The 19,696-nt window shown below is 41.2% G+C and overlaps 1 protein-coding gene across 1 annotated transcript in view; it reads left to right on the top strand.

Annotated features, from left to right (window-relative positions):
* COL22A1 (collagen type XXII alpha 1 chain) overlaps positions 1 to 19,696 on the top strand; it is a 197,943-nt gene that overhangs the window by 93,488 nt on the left and 84,759 nt on the right. Inside the window, exons 14-22 of the mRNA XM_071738442.1 lie at positions 115 to 168; positions 4,507 to 4,560; positions 6,614 to 6,658; positions 12,930 to 12,983; positions 14,787 to 14,840; positions 16,529 to 16,564; positions 17,720 to 17,749; positions 18,637 to 18,690; positions 19,574 to 19,627. Of these exons, the coding sequence (XP_071594543.1) occupies positions 115 to 168; positions 4,507 to 4,560; positions 6,614 to 6,658; positions 12,930 to 12,983; positions 14,787 to 14,840; positions 16,529 to 16,564; positions 17,720 to 17,749; positions 18,637 to 18,690; positions 19,574 to 19,627 (435 nt within the window). The remainder of the gene's footprint in view (positions 1 to 114; positions 169 to 4,506; positions 4,561 to 6,613; positions 6,659 to 12,929; positions 12,984 to 14,786; positions 14,841 to 16,528; positions 16,565 to 17,719; positions 17,750 to 18,636; positions 18,691 to 19,573; positions 19,628 to 19,696) is intronic.

Genomic DNA, 19,696 nt, shown 5'->3' with positions numbered 1-19,696 from the left:
AGATACTGACTGGAGCTTCTGTTTGTAAAGCTTTACATAATGCCTGCTTTGAGCCATCCTAGCCTTTATATAGAAAAGATTAGCATTTACCACCTATATTTCTGTTACTTGAAGGGTGAACCAGGACGACCAGGGGCATTTGGACTGCCTGGCCCAGCAGGTCCAAAGGTAAGCTTTCCATTTTCTTCTTTATATAGGCAGGTATATTTTTTTCACTAACTTTTTGTAAGCAGGGATTGCTTGAATTACTTTTTGATTGTGACTTTTCATATTCTCGCTGGTTAACCCAAAATTCTCATTTTCATCAAAGCTCTGCTGAGGTATCAGCAATTAGGCAATGTGTATAAGAGGAAATACCATTTGTTTAATCAACAGCATAGATGGAGAACTTGTTTTGGAACACACAAGTCTTGCTTCATGTTTTCAGTAAGCCTTCCCAACTCCTGCAAAGTTGGAAGTGACAATTATTATTTATCCCTAGTCTATGACTGGGAAAAGAATAAACCCATGGAGATATCCTAGCATGGATGTTTCTATTTTAGTAGCTTCAGTAGACAGCTGCAAAGTGATACAGAACCTGAGCTAATGGTTATATCACTGGGTTTATTTCAAACAAGGTGCTTCTCAGCATGGATCTGGTGAGATTTAGCTGAGCATCAGAAATGTGCCTAAATTTTGAAGTGTTTCTCATTGATCTTTAAAAGCCTCAGCTCTCCTTGCCTTGCTCACTGGTAACCAAGAGGGTAACTACTCATCTGCTGGTTTCAGCCTTGTTACAACAACAAGAATATAATGAAAGAATAGAATAGAATAGAAGAAAAAAAAAAATATATATATAACAACAAGAACATAATAAAAGATTATATTATAAGAATATAATAAACGAAGATGGTGCACTGGATTGACAAGTGTGTTTTCAGGGGTCATGCATAGCAAGTTTAGCTCAGCCTATGAAAGGTGCTGCAAGGACAGCAGATTGCTTTACCCAGTTCTGTTCCTGTACAAAGGTCTTTCTGGAAGAGCTGTATCTGGTCATCTGAACCTCCTATTAGGCTCACTGATGCCTTTGTTCTCAAACAGGACTTAAACACCTACAGTTTGACATATGTATTCCTGATTGTCACTTGGCTCTCTCCGAGAGGTCTCCATGAAGCAGTTAATTTTTGTAGTTCCTTCTTGGTTTCTCAGCTCTGGTGAGGTGCTTGCTCCAAATGTTGGGGGTTTTTTATAGAGGGAAATGTTCAGCATTTCCTAAAGTCTCATCAGAAGAGTATTGGAACTAATGGTGTGTTTGTGGATTAGCATCAACAGTTGGCAGCCATCCCACGGTTCTCTGTGGGATCCATCTTGCCTTCAGCAATATGAAGGGTCTGACTGTGCAAGCTACATGGCAGCACACTCAGAGGATGAATAAATGACAGCTCCAAAGAAGGGCTATGCTGGGCTGACTGGAGTCACCCTGGCTATTGTTTTGTCCTCCCGTGGGATTTGGGGGTGGATAAAATTAAGCTGGATTCATCACCCATAAATGCCTGTCAGCTGTATCTCTCCTATCATATCAATACATAAATATTTTCTGTCCTGCATATTAACCACAATGTCATTAAAACCCAGCAGACTACATGGTGCACCTCAGGGTGTGGAGTTCCTTTTCTTTGCTTTGCAAAGTGTTTATAAACCAACCTAAACCAAGGCATCTACATCTACCTCCAGAAGGGCTTGTTCCTGGAAAATGCTCCTTATTTCCCACTGGGATGATCAGGCACATACAGTTCAGCCAGGAAATGAGGCAATGTTGAACAAAAAGAAGCTCTGCATTGTTGCATGAGCAGTTTAGGTGCTGGTAGGGCTGGACCTGAAGAAGTCTTACTAAACTGGAATTTTTCAAGTGGAATTCCAATTCTCAGGGAAGAGCTGCCTAACCTCAGCCTCTCAGCTACAGTGGTTAAATATATAATGATCATGAGCTTTCACAATGATTTCTATTTACTTCAGTGAATGCACTGACTATATGAAGTGTCCTTGAGCTGGACTGGTCCTGAGCTATATTGAGAAATAATCCTGACTTCTAAAAGGGCTTTAAAATCTAAAATGTGGATCTTTTACTCCTTAGTCTAAAGCCCAGACCTTGTTTGAAACAAGGGCTCTAGAGATGGGCAGAGGTGGAGCAGTTGGAAGGTCACATGTCCAGTTTCTGTTGTAATAATAATTTTTTTGTCAGATCCCTTCTTTTGATTTAAACTCATCAGCACCAATACTGTGTCTGTGGGGTCTACCTCAGGCTCCTGGCTTGGCTGAGGGATTTCCAGTCTTTTGCCTCAGTGGGAATTGCCAGCACTCTCTTTTAAGGAACTTTTACAGACCTCATTAATGGTGCGAAGCTTCCAGTAGCACAGATAAAGGTCCTGTAGGCTTCTGGTAATAGGACTTCAATCCACAGAGGTATTGTAATGCATGATGAGCCCATTAGGGTACACGGATGGGTTACAGGAATGAAATGGCCTCAATATATTATCTCCAGTTTTACTGCTTTTTGCTGCTCTGGGAAGTCCCTAGGGGAGATTGTTCCCGGCTCAGTGTTTTTATCATAAAAATGTGTGGGGATTTTTTTTTTTTTTTTTTTTTTTTTGTGTGTGTGTTTTGTCTTTTTGGTGGTGGTTTTTTTATTACACTTGGTGGTTAAACTTCATAGCTCACCAAGAAGGACAAATGATCCTTCTGGTTACGAGCTGGTGGAAGCAAAGAAGAAGTCTCAGTCAGAACTGTGCTAATTAGTGTTTGAACTTCTGATTATAGAAGATGCCACAGTGGTCTGAGATGGCAAGAAATATTCACTGCTCAGTGGAAAAGGTCTCCCACATAAATATGTGGGACTTGGCAGGTTAATTTAAATGGACTCTGTAGGTCCAGAGAAAAAAGGCCACGGCACAAGTCACTGTATGATATTGTAGCAGTGAAGCAAAGCTAGAATTTTTGATACCAGGCCCTTTAGCCTGTAAAATCCTGAGCAAATATTCAACCTTTCCTTTCTTTTTACCTGTATTTTTAATAAAAGGTTAAAGAGATTTTTTTGTGGCTGTCATTGCTACAGCATCACTGTGTCTGTGGTGTTCCCATCTGAACTGACAGTTATCTGCACTTGATAGAAAAAACAGAGCGAGAAGGGAAAAAAATCAAGGCTTTGAAATATATTAGGTTAAGAGTTTCATTTTGACAAATTTCCTTCTTCTTGTTTACTTCAGCTGTTGAAGGTCTCACTCTTCTCTGGTTTACCAGACATGATCTCAACACAGGCCTTGAATGGGATCAGGAAGTCTTCTTATCCAGACAGACCCAGTTTCTCTATAATTTTTGCTGCGTGTTACAACATTTTTTGTAATGGTGTTGAGTTGGACTTTGATAATCCAGACAACCTGGACCAGGTCTTTATTTCTGTAGAGTTTTTTGCCTAGACTTTAATAGCAGTATTTTTCTGCATGCTGAAGGCTGAGTTTTGAGTACATGCCTGATCTTTTCTGCCAGCTAAAAATCCAATCCATTCTGCTAACAGTTCACTGCAAGGACATCTCCCTTTTTTATTTATTTATTTTCTAATAAGAACCATCTATTAGTATGAAAAGTAGAAATTGTTTAAGATTAAATCTTGATCCTGAACCACTGCAGCAACGCAGGACAGGGAGTTAAGAAGATGAGGGGAAAAAAAAAAAAAAAAAAAAAGAAAGAGGAAAAGGAGATTAGTTTCAAAATAATTGTCCAAATAGGTGATATAATAGATCAACCCAGTTCTCATGGCCACCTTGTCTGGCCCAGGCTGTCTGCTCAGGATGGCTCAGAGGGCTGATCCTGTTTAGCTGAGAATCCAAACTATTTTCAGTAATTGTAAGGCTCATAAAAGCACAGTGAGAGTGCTCTCCATTTCAGTTTAGATTCTCTAGGCAGAGGTTCAGTGTGAAACCAGATGAAATTCTGCTGAAATATAGCGGATCTTGTTGCATTTCTCTCATTTATGCTGAAAACAAAAATTGAAGAATATAGTACTGATATGTTTCTTTTCATTTACCCTTCAAAATATGGAACACTTTGAAGTCTGTGGGCTGTTTATGCTGGGATGCAGCATTTGCAGCAATGTTCCCCTGTGTTTTGTTCCCCAACGTGATGTTCAGGAGCTCAGCCACTCTTTGTACAACAGGCAGGAAATTACCAAAACTTCTGAAATAACCTGTAAAGGAACTGGCATGGGATAGTTTGCCTCTGTAGGGCAAGACTGAAGGATAAAGCTTGGTGATGTCTGAGGACTGAGGACAGAAGAAAACATTGGGTGTCACTTTGGGGAAGTAGCTGGAAAGTCAAACACTGCTCTGGGTATTAACACTGCAACAGCTGAGAAGCCTCAACAGCCCCTGGGGGCCCAGGAGTGCCAGCTATGTTTCTAAATAGCTGTTCTTATTCTTTGTCTTTTATGTAAGACAGTTTCTGGTATTTTACTGTATCTCAATTTCTTGACAGGGATCCGAGGGCAAACAGGGACCTCCAGGAATTAAAGGCTATGTAGGTGCACCGGTAAGTCATGGATCTTAATAATTTTTTAACACTTTAGAAACTTTTTCCACTTTTTAATTTTTTTTAATTTTTGTTAAACAGTATAGTGTGTGTTTGACCACTTACCCATACTGTGCCCAAACAGTGACAGTTTCTTGACTTCATTGAGTTTCTTCTTACTACTTTAAAGCAGAACAAACCTGTGGCCAGTAGAGGGATGTCAGTAAGAATTATTTGATTACCAAGATAACAGCTGGTGATTTTGTGATGCACCCACTGTAATGAGATTGCTTTGGTCTATGCTGATGCACCATTTATATGGTGCTTGGAAACCTCATCATAGTATCAAGAAAAAATACCACCTCTCAGTAAGTTTCCAATCATATTTTCAAAACTGTCAGGGCTCAGGGGACAAATTGACGTTGAATGAATGGGCATCAAGATGAATATAACTCAGATTCTATCAAGTTAGCATATCTGTCTTGTGATCTCATCTTGGTAATTATGGTGGCAGCCTTTAAGCTGGTGTTGTAAAGGCTGATTGGATTTTGTGAGGTTTAATGACCCAACTATACATGGGTTTGCTTTAGTGGCACACCAGACGTGCTCATGCACTGAGAGATTTCCCTGATGGCTGAGAACTTGCTTTACAACCCACTGCAAAGGGGCTAAATATCTTCCAAAGTGCTTCAGCAGGTGCATGGGGTTTCTCTGTAGGGTCTAAGGGTGAACTGTGTTACACTTGAAGATGATGAAAGGAATATAGGGTTGCCTACGCCACAGACCCTTGCAATACTGAGATAAATGGGTAAAGCTATATGGACACTTCCTTTCTACTCCTTGAATCACCATTTTATGGAAGAAGCTAAGAACTCACATGTGGTACAGAGTTATTGAAGGTCCTATTTCTGTCATAAGATTGACATTTGGCTTGGACTGCTGTGGAGGAGCATCTACTCAACCTACACGAGGGCTCCATAGTTATTAGTGCATTAAAAGAGTCATAATTATAAACCTGCTGACATTTGTTTTTTTTTTAAATAATAGTAGTGATACGTTGCAGCATGTGCTGGCTCCATTTGGGCTGTTAGAGAAAGGCAGGGTTGTATAGGGTTTGCTCACAGTCAGCCGTGGCCTCAAATATGAAAACTGTAATTATCTAAATCATCCTACACAGGCCAAATAAACCCAGACAGGTAGTTCTCATTAGTTTGGAGGTAAATGTCCACTATACTGGAGAGTGAATTGAAGTTTAAATACAAATGTGTTGTTAGAATAAGAAGAATTTTAAGCTTTGTCAGTTTTAAACAGGAAACTACTGACTGACTATATTTGTCTGCCTGTAGCCATTAGCTGGTTGCTCAATTGCTGCAATAAAGATGAAATACAAGGTGCTTTCCCATGCCAAGGGAAGGTGAGGTCTGTTCCTGCCCATTGAGTCCATTGCTTGCATTACCATCACTGTGTTTCATCAAACTAAGCCCCAGCAAATGGTTCTGGTGTACCTGGGAGGAGATGAATCATGCAGTCCAGATGAACACTGATATTGGAGTCAGGACAAAAATGTGCTTGGGCCTCCAGGACAGGAATTATCTAGCATTTGCCAGTTCTCAGAGGTACCTGCTGTCTGCCTAGCTACTGCATCCAAACCCACCAGGAAAAGGCATTTTTACTTCTTTATGCAATAAGTTTTTCCATCAGTATTGTCCTCTACCTAAGTCCTCATTGTTTACAAGCACCATGAAAAACACAGAGCACTGGTTGTTTTCCAGACCATCTGCAGCTGTGGTGTGTTCCTGTCCCTCCATGCTGCTGTTGGCAGGAGGGTCCTGTATCTGCAGGCAATATAATATTACAGAAGTTCTCGGGTCCATGGGTCATCCTTGCTCTGTGAGTCTGCTTGGGCCATGCTTGCAGCCAACTTTGAGGACTGGCAATGCAGCTGAATGTCCTTGAGGTTCACTTGAATGGGTTGTGCAGACCTGCAGAATGTTTTGGTAAATAACTAAGGGAGGTAACTATGTCTCTGCTTAGGCTGAGCTTTATAATCTTTTATTTTTATTTTTATTTTTAGGGTCTACAAGGAGAAAGAGGAGAAAAGGGAACACGAGGAGACAAGGTATTCCTGCTACATGCTAGGAAAAGCCAAGCTGCTCTTTGCCTTTCCTTATGAGTCGGGGTGGGCTGGGCTGCCAGACCGACTGATGGATGATGGAGTTTCCTCACATTCTGGTGCTGTTGGGGAAGGATCTCCCATAGGAGTGCAGGAAGGCTTTACAGATCTCTGCTGTCTCCTGAGCACACATTTAGGGACTTCTTGGCTGTGTGTAGCTGGGGATGGAGGTGAGAGAGGAGGAGTAGGGTACAGACATGCCACTGGGGAGATCTAGTGGGGTGTCCACACTCTGCATCTCCTGAGGTCTGTGAATGGCCTCTGACTGCTGCTGATCATAGCTGCATCCTACATCTCCTCACCTCACTCCTGTTGTTCAGATTATCCAGCTTCTTATGTTTATGTCTTCTCTCATCACCACAAACTCAATTTTTAATGAGTATTTGGTAGTTTCTATATTAAAGGCTTCACCCAACTGGAGCTTCTTCCCAGTTCTCTTCTCTCTCTTGTCTGGGAGTATCTGTTTTACACTCTGGGACACTTACAGGACACTCTGGGATTTGAAGCACATTATGTTTCAAGGAAGAGGCCAAGTGCCTCTCATTACCAGAATAAGCATTTAAAAGGAGAACTGAGCAGACCCAAAGTCTTTCATTATTTCAGTTAGCTCATTGTGTTCAGAGAGACCTCAGGTGTGTCCACAGTTCTGCCGCAAGTGTGCCAGGCAGTGCTCAAAGCTTCCCAGAAATGCCACCAGAAGTGCAATTTGCTGCCCCTGCCAGGGGTGGGTACTGGTCCACTCCTACATCCCAGCAAGCAGCTGGAGATGAGGAGGCATCCCCAGGCTCCGAGCCCAGCCTGTCTCTCCTTTTCTCATGATGGGCCTCTGTCACCAACTCCTCCTGGCTTGTAACTCTGAGCAGTGTCTTGTGCTGGTCCTGAGACAGAAATATCTCAGTGCCACCCTGGCAGCTTTGCCTGTGTTCCAGCTGTCATTGCTGATGTCTGGCTAATTGTGTTTGTCCCAAAGGAAGGAGTAATTAGTGTGTGATGTGGCCCTCTTCCCATTTCTCAGTCTCTGTCTCCTTCTGGAAAAGACACCTGGAGACTTACACCAGGGTTTTGCCTCCTGGCAAAAATAATTAATAGACCCTTAGTGTGAGATGTTGCATTTTGCTTTACCATGTGTCCTGGTGGCCATTCCCAGTGTCTACTTTGTTCTTTATGATGAAGTAGCCATGACCATGTCCTGGATATCCATCCTTGCTGTTGCAGCCAGAGCAAACTGTTGGCTCGTGCTCTTTCTTGTTCTTTTTCCTCAGCCCTTGGCAGGATTGGCTCAGTGTGTTGTGTCTAGCTGCTGCTTGTCTGGAGGTGAGGTTGTCTGACCTGCTGGAATATTTGGCTCCCGGAAGAAAATCCATCTTTCTGACATCACTGGGATGGGAGAGGAAGCTGGAGCTGTGTGTGGGCAGGCAGCTGACTAAGCTAGAGGAAGATTAGAGTGGTGAAGAAATGGATGAGATTTTGTTTCATTAAGAGGATGCACATAATTAGAGCTCCCTTTTTAATTATTTTTTTCTTTTTTTTTTTTTTTTTTTCTTTTTTTTTTCTGGAGCAGCCAGATCTCTGCTACAACAATTGTATTTTTTTTTTCCAGGCTTTAATTCTGGTCTTGGAGCATCCACTATCATTGCTTTAACTTCTACTGTGAAAACAGTGGGCGTAAACTCGATGGGCCAAATACTTCCTTGTCTGCTCTTCAGTCTGTAACTTGAACACTGACACCTACACAATCTGTGTTTCTTGGTGCCTGGGGAGAAATGTGTTTGTTACATTAATTGAGAGCAGTAGCCCATGCCCTGAACATTGATCTGTTGAATCTGCACCTTAGTATGAAAAAAGACTAAACACCCCATAATACACCTTGCTGCTATATTCCTATCTCCTGAGATGTGAATACTGAGGTTTAGTGGTGAGGTTTCCAAAAGCACTATTATATATAAAGTATATATATAGTGTATATATATATATATATTTATTTATATATGTATATAGTTGTTATATTACACCTGCACTTTAGGAGAGCCACTGCACAGTGGGAATGATCTTGCCTCTACTTTTGCATCTGGTAGGCACCAGGACAGGCTCTGCAGAGATAAGCACGAGGCATCTCCCTGCCTGTGTAAACCAGTGCTGCTTTCTTTCCTCAGGGAAAGCTGTGGAGGGACTTTGTAAAAAGGCACGTGTTGATAGGACAAGGGGGGATGGCTTCAAACTGAAAAAAGGGAGGTGTAGATTGGATATTAGGAAGAATTTCTTCACTGTGAGGCTGGTGAGACTCTGGATCAGGCTCCAGAACTGGGAATGGCCCATCCCTAGAAGTGTTCAAGGCCAAACTAGATTGGGCTTGGAGCAATCTGGTTGAGTGGGAGATGTCCCTGTGCTGGAACTGGATGATCTTTAAGGTCCCTTCCAACCCAAGCCATTCTATGATTACATATAACACTGGCCCAGCAATTAAACCCAACACCAGATGCTTCTCTATTCATCCCCCTCCCCTCCCTGATAAAGAAAGGAGAGAGAATAAGGGAGAGAGACTGATGGGTTGGAAACTAAACTACACAGCTTTAGTAAAACAGTAACGATAAAAAGGAAAAACTACTAAATATATACAAATATACAGGAAAATGGATACCACATTCCCCCCAGTAACTCTCCCATACCTACCCAGGCTGCAGGGCAGCCCTGGGAAAGTCCAGGCTGGACTCCTGGGGTCAGCAGCAGCAGTGGGGAGCTGGAGGCAGGAACACACAGATTCAGGCTGGCATGGATCAGGAGCACAGGCAGAGGAATGGATGGAATCCTCCCAGGATGCTGAAGCAAAAGAGGGAAGGGTGAAGAAAGGGAAGCAGGAAGCTGGCTTGACCCTGGTGATCCCTCAAATTTATACTGAGTATGACATGTATGGGATGGAATCCTCTGTTTGGTCAATTCTGACAACTCTCTTGTCCATTTCTCCCCAGAGGAGGGCTGGAGGGTAAAATGTTCCTCAGAGCTGAGCAGTGGCCTTGGCTCTGCACCCCATTCTCCAGCTGTAACTCTAAACATCGAGTGGGATCAGTCCCAGAAGCAGACACTGCCTGAGAAACTTGCTGTTCATTTCAGCAAGTGCAGCTCCTTCCAAGAGACTCAGCTGAAAGCAAAAGTCCAAGACAGAAAATCACCTTTATCCTGGCCCGAACCAGGACAATTTATATGATAAACTTGGTATGTTAATTTAGATATGTGCAGTAATTGAGCCTGACATGGGGCATTGTTTTTGCTGCATAAGCACCTGTCCCTTCAGTAAATCTTTTCCTGTTGTACTGGAGAAGAGCTCCTGTAAGCAGGCAGTGGGGCTGGGCTGCTGCTGCCAGGTCCCTCTGTGCAGTAGGTTTACTCTCTACCAGTCTTTCCCAAGGTCCTGCAGACTCTTCGAAAATCATTTTTTTCTAAAAAATCATTACAATTTCTAACTGCTAGAGGTCAGAAAACAGCACTGGCACTTGGGTGGAATTGGGATCTCCCCCAGTGCTTACGACTCTTCACCATTTTGTTCCACTGATTAAACCATAAAAACCAGTAGAGCAGAGGGAAAAGAAATGCAGTCTTGAAGTGAAAATTTGAGAATAAAACTTATAAAACTTTTAATGGTTTTTCTTTCTTTTGGGAAAAAAAAAAAAAACAAGCCCAAATCTTTTTTTTTTTTTTTTTTTTTTTTTTAAGAATGGAGAAAAGTACTTATCATGATAGATCTTTCTGAAGAAACAACTGAAAGAAAATAGTTTGGATTGTTTTCAAACAGCTTTATTGTATACATTTGTATAAATAATACATTTGCCTTTCCCAGCCCCCATTGCTAGCAGCAAGAACATAGACATTTTTCTGTTTTGGCAGCTGAAACAGCATGTGTGAAATACTCGTTGCTGCAGTGTATTGATGTTAAAAATTCTCCTGAGAATCCACTGCACATTTTTTCAGCAATCCACCAGACTGTTGCTTACTGAAAGTCTCAAATTCAGGATACTCAGAGTTCAGTCAGTGCAAAGGAAACCATTAATGTGGAAACTATTTCCCCAAAAGCAAATAGATCTGGATGTCTGATGCTGGTTTTCAGCAGCTGTCTGTAAAGTACAGGTCTCTAATTTCATGCCTCGGATGCATCATTTTGAAATAACATTTCCTTTACAAGATTGATTTACTTTCTAAAGGGGAAAATAAATAGGTTCATTTGCAAATCCATTTTCTGACATTCTGAATCAATGTAGTTTTCAAAGATAGCTAATTAAACCCTATGTCATAAGTGTAGGTTTACAGATAATAACAGAGGTCTAACAGGGATCCTATGGGATAGTAATCAGAATTAAAATGCCTGAAACATTTAAAAAATAGACTAAAAATATTATTTTGTTCTCACTCCTTGTAGAATTTTTTTTATGTGCCCATTTATAATAATAGTAGCAGTGTGTGTGTATTTGGTAATTTGTATTCAGCTGTTTGTAAAGGTCCAAGCAAAAATGGAGACCTTATCACTCTCTACAACTCCCTGAAAGGAGGTTGTAGCCAGGTGGGGGTTGGTCTCTTTTCCCAGGCAACCCTCAGCAAGACAAGAGGGCACAAGAGGTCTCAAGTTGTGCCAGGGGAGGTTTAGGCTGGACATTGGAAAGAATTTCTTTAGGGAGAGGGTGATCAGACATTGGAATGGGCTGCCCAGGGAAGGGGTGGATTCTCCATCCCTGGAGATATTTCAAAAGAGCCTGGATGTGGCACTCAGTGCCATGGGCTGGGAACTGCAGCGGGAGTGGATCAAGGGTTGGACTTGATGATCTCTGAGGTCCTTTCCAACCCAGCCAATTCTATGATTCTATGAAAATCAGTGTCCCATTTTACAGAGGTTTAAGCATTTGCACAGTAAGAGGAAGTCCCCATTTCAAAGAGTTTGAAACTAAAGAGGCTGAAGTGAGCAAGGGCCACTATCTGTAAGAAAAAAGTGAAGTTCAGTGGGAGTGTGTCACTGATCTCATCATCATCCCTATGGAGCACCTGGACAATATGATATGGAATATGTTTTTAGATGGGGAACTATGGTGGAGGTCAAGGTCAGAATTCAAAGTGATCTTGAAAACAAACCCCCCCCCAAAGCAGGAGATGACATTGAGAAGGGGCAGCTGCAGGACACTGCATGTGTGAAGGACATCAAATTTCACATTGCTACAGATTGGAAACAACTGATTAAATAGGTGTCCTGCAGAAAGGGCTTTGAATTAAGCATTATTCTGCGATTTAACCAGAAGAATACTCTGAAAAACATGAAACAATCTTTCTGCTCAGGGTTAGCCTTGGCTGTGTCTGGCTTTGGGTATCTGGCTGCTGAACACCCAGAAAAATCAGTCAGGGTACAAACGAGAGCAACAAAAATGATCAGAAGTCTGAAAAACATCCCCATGCAGCAAAGTTGAAAGTATTGAGGTTGTTTAGAGAAGTCTGAAGGGGGAGTTTTGTCTGTCTTCAAATACATGAAAAGCTGGTGTAAAGATGAAGGGACAGTCTCTGTTTGTGGGGGGTTAAGGAAAGACACACTAGTCTAAAAATATGGTGAGAAAACATCATTTAGGTACAGGCTTCCAGGTAGTAAAAATAAAGTAGTACAACAGATTGCCTCTGAACTTCATGGACTGTCCAACTCTGAAGACACATAGGACTAGATGTATCCTTCTCCCAGGTTATGGAAAGGTGAAAAATGAAAGGTTTTTCTTTAAAGGTTTTTCTTCTTTCTTTATCTGTGTAAAAATGAGCTGTTGCAGCGTTGCAGATTCATTATTTTTTGTAAGAGCTGTTCCAGACTGATGCTCTCCTGATGCACTTTATTCAGTTTACATGAACTCACCCCAGCAGACAGAGGGATGATGCCTACCTGGAAAGCTGGCACATAAGTGCTTCCAACGTCACATCCCAGCTACTGGTGTCAAATTTTCTAGGTAGACAAGTGCCAACATTCAGCAGAGTTAGTGAGGATAAATATTTACTCCTGACTGCACTTATATCACCTCCTTGTTACTGGATGGATGCTCCTAGCAACTTTCTGTTGCACAGGTGTGGGGACTTCAAACATTTTCTCTATTGGACTGAATTGAATTTCTTTCCTTCTTCCTTACTCTTGGAGGAGGTAACACAGACATCTCTTGCTGGATGGTGACTTCAAGAGTTATAGTGGTTCCTTCTCTTTTTTCTCCAGGGAGAACGAGGCCTGGATGGGTTCCCTGGAAAACCAGGTGTGGAGGGGAGACAGGTACGTGGCAAATACTCAGTGACTGGAGGCTTTTACTTGGAGCAAGTGGAAGCTGACTCTAAAACTGAGTCTTTTTCTGGGTGGCTGCTGAGTCATGGTAGAATCCCACTGCATCAACAGTTTTTGTACTCCTTATTCTAAGATCTTTGTTGGGACAGTTTTCTTTTTTCATTTGTTTCCTTTTAGAATTAAAATGTAAGGCAATATGCACTTAAAGGAAATGTCAGCCTTTTAATCATGATAAGCTTGATGTTCATCTTAATTTTCATTAAATACATAAGGAAGCACATATAAAAACTCAATTGTTTAAACCTGATTTTTATAATCTCTTTTTTCCCTTCCACAACATGAAAGGGGGAAGAACTGGCTTTAATATATTTGGTTTATTTTCAATAAAAGAACTCGAAACTATTTGCATTTTTAAGACAAGATGAAACCAGAAATGATCTAAAAGATCAGCATGTTTCTGCTGATTAGACAGATAAAGCTTTGTCTGAAACTGTTATCTGTAGATGCCACAAAACTGTTTTCATACTCAGAGTATGACATTTAATGAGATGCATCCTTTACTCCAAAGGATCTTCTGGTCTAAATAGCAAAGGACAGAGTAAGAAGCAGAGGCTAAAAGTGATTTTCCAAAAGCAATGCAGCTAATCATTGCCACCCTGGAGCCTGAAGCCTCCAGGCTGCTGTGTGTCCATCCTATTCACTAGCTCTTGATGCTTGCCTCTTTGGAAAGGATAATTTTAGAGGCCCTTTTTTGCATTTTAAGAGGTGGAGGAGCTGCATGTCAAATCCTCAGGCTAGCTCAGATTATCCTGCTGCTTCTCAGACAAGGGGGCTGCTGGGTGCTGAGCTGAACAGGCTGTACCAGTCCTGCAGCCATGTGCTGCCCCAGTGCTCTGCTCTCCCTCTCTTAGCAACCAGAACTTCAACTTGACTTTGTTGGGAAGTATTTTTATTTCCATATCTGACAAGTCTTTTTGTATTTAGATGGCGAATAATAGTGTCATTAGCAGCTTTAATCTTTGTTAAATCTGCATCTTCCTTTCTGGGAGTTGAAAGAGATTATTGCACTATTTTATTTTTTTTTTCCTGCTTCTCCACGGGGGATTTGACAGTTAATGAGTACTTTTTGCCAGTTCTGTTCCTCAGCCACAGTTTGCCCTAAACAGAGAAGTATGTGTCTGTTTAGTGTTTATCACTACCTTTATTAGATGGAAATGTTTCCTGATGCTTAAAGTGACACTGGAATCACAATGAACAATGTTCACAATGCCCATTACACTGTTTACAGGACTGGTTTATACTTGCAGCAAATGTGGATGAAGTGAGAACTTGCAGAGGGATGCAAAGGTGGATGCTGATTGTTTACTACTTCTAAGGAACAATTTCCCCAAGTGACACCCTATTACTGAAGTCTGATTTTTCTGAATTTTTTGGCCTTTTTTCCTGTCTAGACACCTAGCAATGGGCACATCTTCATGCCTGAATTTTATCCTAAATTTTGTGCTAGGCACTGATGTACTCCCTGAACTGCAATCATTCTGAAGTAGCTGAAATTGGGTTGTTTTTATTGTGGTTCCTGTGGTATCTTCATCCTTATTCCTCCTCCCCTCCATGCAACACAATCAAAGCATCCTTGTGTGTGGAGTTACTTATGACCCTAACATGAGGGGGAACAACTGTGCTGCTGATACCCAAACCTGAAACCTTATGTTTCTCCTGTATGTTAAAGGGTCTTCAATCGATGACCTGCAGTATATAAACCAATTTTTTTCCCTCCATTTTACCTGTTTATAGGGCCCTCCTGGCAATCCGGGCCCTCCAGGTGCCAGTGGGACCAAAGGAGAAAAGGTGAGTTGAGACAGGACATAGGGAAGGGGGCTGGATACACATCCATTAATTCCTCCTTGGGTTCCCAGTGCTGGAATATCAGGGCTGTTTCCCTAATGTTTATCTTAGTTGTGTATAAGTGAAGCTTGTATGCACTTAAATGTTTTGCTTTTCTGATGTTGCTTCACTCTCAAAAGGGTATAAGTGAGTGTTAAATCAAATCTGGTTATAGCTCCTGTACTTTTGGTTTGAGCCTGGGAGTGGGAGCAGAAGGAAGTGAGGAGTAATATGGGCTGGAAGAATCTTCCTCAGCTAAGGAAGGTGACTGGAAATGGCCAATGTGTTTGTGCAGATACCACTTTTCTGAACCAGGAGATGTAGAATTGACTCAGAAAGTGCCGATCAAACAAGGCCAATCCTCTTACCTATAAAATAATTATTCACTGCTCCAGCAGCAAAGTTGACCTCTTTGTTTAGCAGTCATTAGCTTTTCCAAGCCAACTTTATGATTCTGCCAGAGGTGATGTGGGTTTAATATTTCCTAATTCTTTTGCATGAGTGGAAAGGCATGTCCACATCTGGATTTTCTTTCTCCTTTTCTCCTCTAGATAAGGCAGTGACCCTTATCCAAGAATGCAGAGATCAGAAGGAAATCTCTGTGTTTCTCATTGCTTTCACACTCAGATTCAACAGCTAAAAGAGAAGGTTGCAGAAGCACCAACAAGAAGGGCACATTAATTGTGGTGATAAACCATGGGTGCAGTAGAGAGCAGCCTTGGGTTCATAACACTTCATCTATGTCTTGCAAGTGGCTGCATTTTGATGTTTCCAGATTATATTTAGCTCCTTGCTTTCTCAGTGCAGCTGATGTGTGTCTGCTTCTGCCACATTATGGATTCACTTTAAAATAAATAACAGATCATAATTAAACTTGCCTTAAGAGGAAATAGGATTTAACATATGTTGGGTCATTCAGAGACCTACATGATTAATCAGTAAATAGAGTGTGAAAAGAAGTTATGTGATAATTTTTGCATTAATCTGGACCTAAAGTAAAGGAGATACCTTCTGGAGGCTTACTCTGAAAATGGACACAGCTGGAAAAATATGCTCTGGAAAAAAAAATGATAGCTTAGATGGCAGTAAGTAATGTAAAGAGGGTTAAGCATCTCAGTGTCCTGCAAACACTTACTGTATGTTTGTGCTCTGTAAAATGACTTGGGAAAAGTGGTCACCATTTCACATTCTTTTTTCTTTTTGCAAAGTTTGTTTCCACATTATTGAACAAATAAATATCCATCCATAGTAAATATCCATCCTAAATATCCATCCTGTAGACTCTATTAGGGATCTCAGCATCAGTGAGGTCTATTTGTGTGCTACGTGGTGTACTTGATGCACCAGATATAAGACATTTGAAGATAAAATGTAATGTTACTGTGCATCCAGTCCATCATTCATTATAAGTCATTTAAGTGTCATTAAAATCCATGTGTGACATCATAGTACACAACCAGTTCCAGCCTGTATTCACCTGCAGGGTAGGAAAAGCAGAGCTAATTGAGACTGAATGTTCATATATGTTAAGTACAAGCAGGCACTGAAAATAGTGACAAGGCACTCAGATGTTTGCTTTTGTTTCGTGTTATGTATTGGGCTAAGATGTGTTTTTTGTTAAGTTTTTTCATTTGTTTTGTATTTCCTTGCAGGGTGAACCAGGACTTCCAGGACTGCCTGGCTCTAAAGTAAGACTTTAAGCTTTCTCAAACATTGCAGCAATTATTGCACAAGAAGAGAGGTGAAAGCTGGGGGTGGGATAACTTTACTAAATGAGAGATGTTCTAAAATATTTTTTTTTTTTTTTAAAAGGGGAGTGAAATGTAGCAAAGATTCCTGAGGAAGGCAAGGGATGGGTTCCAACAAGGAGGTGCACTGCCACAATTTAATGAGATTTCAGAACGTGAAGATTAGGAATTGAAATGAAAGCAATTGTCTCAGGTGCATCAAAGAGAGCAACACTGTCAGGACTGTGTGATTTCCAGGATTTCTGGTGGTGTTTGGAAACTAGAGCTTGTTAAAGTTGTAACAGCAAAGGAGAGTTCAGGAGTTGAATTACACACATTTTTCATGGGCTGGATGTGGGAGTTTAGAGAGTTGCTTATTGGAAACCATTCAAGGGCCACTGAGACCAGCAGCATGAACTGTAACACTGTGCCAAAGAAACCCTTGTGCTAAAGACAAGAATGAGAAGCTCCCTGGTCATCATGAGAAAGTCAGAAAACCATTTCCTTACCCATAACGTGTTAGAAAGCAAAGCAAGGAGAAAGAGAGAGCTCTGAAAGAAACCTGTTTGGGTGAGATCCTCTTTAAACATGAAATTAGTGATGTGACAGTGATTGCTGAGAGATTTTTGGAAAATATGGCTAACACCTGAAAATGGGCCTGAAATTCCAGGACTTGGGTGGAAACAAGGCTGAGTAGATGGACAGGTGTCAGTCACAGCCATGGGGGAGGCACCAAGGAGCCAAAGGAAGGCCATGGAGGTGGCCGAAGTCAGGCTGCTGTTTACATGATGCTTTCTGCATTTGATATGATTTTGTAATTAGAAATCAGACAAGTGCTGGGGAATCTACTAACTTATTTATTAAGCTGAGCTAATGAAAGAGGTTCTTACTGTTTATATAGCCACACAAATAACTTCATGGGTAACTGAGTGAGCAAAACCTTGTGTGAGCAAACCTCTGAGCTGCTTACATAGAAAGCATCCCCCAGCCTGCAGCTGCAGCAGTTAGAGTACATCTCAAGAGAATGGTGAAGGGAGAAGGGACCACCATACTCCAGTCTCCTCCTATGTTGTCTTTCCTCTTTTTCTCCTTTATGACTCTGCATTTTTATTGCAGGTGCCTACTGAAGGCCTAAAAGGAGAGCAAGTAAGAGATTCAATATCTATTCTTCCATCGCAAGGATGTTTTTATATAGTTCCATTGCCTGTTAGATTGGGTTTTGTTTTAAAATTGTGTTTCAAAATTAAGGTGGATAAAAGCCTTGTTAGGCCATCAAGAAACAAGTTTCTTATTTAGAGTGGAGAAAATAAGAAATTGAAAATAAAAAATTCCTTTTCAAGTGCAGTGAATCCAACATCAATGATAAATATAAACTGGAGGGTCAGCTATGCAATTCTTTAAGTCCAGAGAAGTGTTAATATAAAAGTTAAACTTTGTGTTTCATGCTATGTTTTACTCCTAATCTAGGCAGACAAATAGAGGAGAAATGTCCATTACTTCAATCTATTAGTCCTACATAAAAATAAAATACATTTAAATTTTGATTTGGTCTTGGTGGGTGCATAATTTGTATTTAATTGTTATTTAATATAGTGATATGTATCATATAAATGATGCTTTGAAGCCCTTCAAAGCTGTGCTAGCTCAAGGGAAATGCCCATGGAAGCTGTTTTGGCAAGAATTTCTTTTCTCCAGTACTGAACCCCAGCCCACAATGTTTTAGTGGAATATCCAGGATAGCTCAGTGTCTTCAGCAGAGTTATAGCCTTGGAAAACCAGAGCCAGTAATGGATAGATTCCTGCTGAGCGTGGGTGAATCAGTCTGTGGGCAGCCTAATGAGTGCTGATAATTGAAGCAGCTGAAGGATTAAGGAGAAACCCAGCTGGTCTCTGAGCTGGTTCCTTGGGACCTCTGAGCACAAAGGTGGTATTGGTCCTGCACAGATGGCAAACATGAGTAATGTGCTCATATACTTTTTCATACAGATATTTTAACACTTCTTAAAAACAAACAAAAAAACCCATTTCTGTAGGGAGAACCTGGGCCACGAGGACCACAAGGCCAACCTGGACTTCCTGGACCTCCAGTAAGTGTTTTTTCTAACTTCTTGCAATTTCAGAAGCTGAGACATCCATGCAAAACCTTAGACATTATTCAGGCACTAAGCTCTTCTGCAGTGCCCCCAGCCTCTTCTCTTCACTGCTGAGAGGTCTCCTGCTCTGGGTGGCCACTCTGGACACATGGAGGTGGCACCCAGGGTTTGGGCAGTCATTGTACAGAGGTAGAATTTGCCTCAGAGCTCTCTTTGATTGGTTTTCTAATTGTTTCTAATGTCCTGAAGAGCTCTATGGGCACTCAGCACACCTCAGAGAGGCACTCACTGGTAACTCAGAAGTAACAAAGGTCAGAGAGCTATTGCTGTGAAAGAGGCTGGTGTTATGCCACAAGGTACTAGATTAATTTTGTAGATGAAAAATAGAAGCTGGGTATGTGTATTTGTGTTTGCACACAATTTTTGCATTAATTTTGACTTTTTTTTTTTTTTCCACTTAATTGTAGCTTCTTCTAGTTATATTTTATAACCCAGCTCTGCAGGGTGTCTCAGTTCAAGCTGTCACTGCTACCTCATTTACAAATACTCTGTTTTCTCACTTCTGAATTGTTTGTTGTGTTTCACTGTTTGTTGAGTTTCGTAAAACTGATAGCATTGTGAAGATGAATTACTTAGGTAAATCTGGTTTTAATTGTGTCATTTAAATCTAGTTGTGTGCTCTGTATTTAATCAGGGCATTGTCACTTTTCTCTATCCTGTTTCCTTATTCCCACCTTCTCACAGGACAACATAATTATCAGGTAAGGGTTGTCTGGGTAGTGATGCAGTAACAGTACATAAACCAGCTAGGAAGTGGTTTTATAGTTCCTGAGATCTTCTTGCTCAGTTAATTTCCTAAAACTTTTCACTTTTTAAGGGTGAGGCTGGTCCAGAAGGCAAGCCTGGAGTCCCTGGCTTACCAGGTCAAAGGGTGAGTTGCTGCTTTTATTTAATGAAAGTCTCAAGAGCCTGAGGACAGCTTTGCTCAGTTTTATCAACC

The sequence above is a fragment of the Heliangelus exortis genome, chromosome 2, assembly GCF_036169615.1.
Source record: "Heliangelus exortis chromosome 2, bHelExo1.hap1, whole genome shotgun sequence".
NCBI lineage: Eukaryota > Metazoa > Chordata > Aves > Apodiformes > Trochilidae > Heliangelus > Heliangelus exortis.
This window is presented reverse-complemented; position numbering and strand designations above follow the sequence as displayed.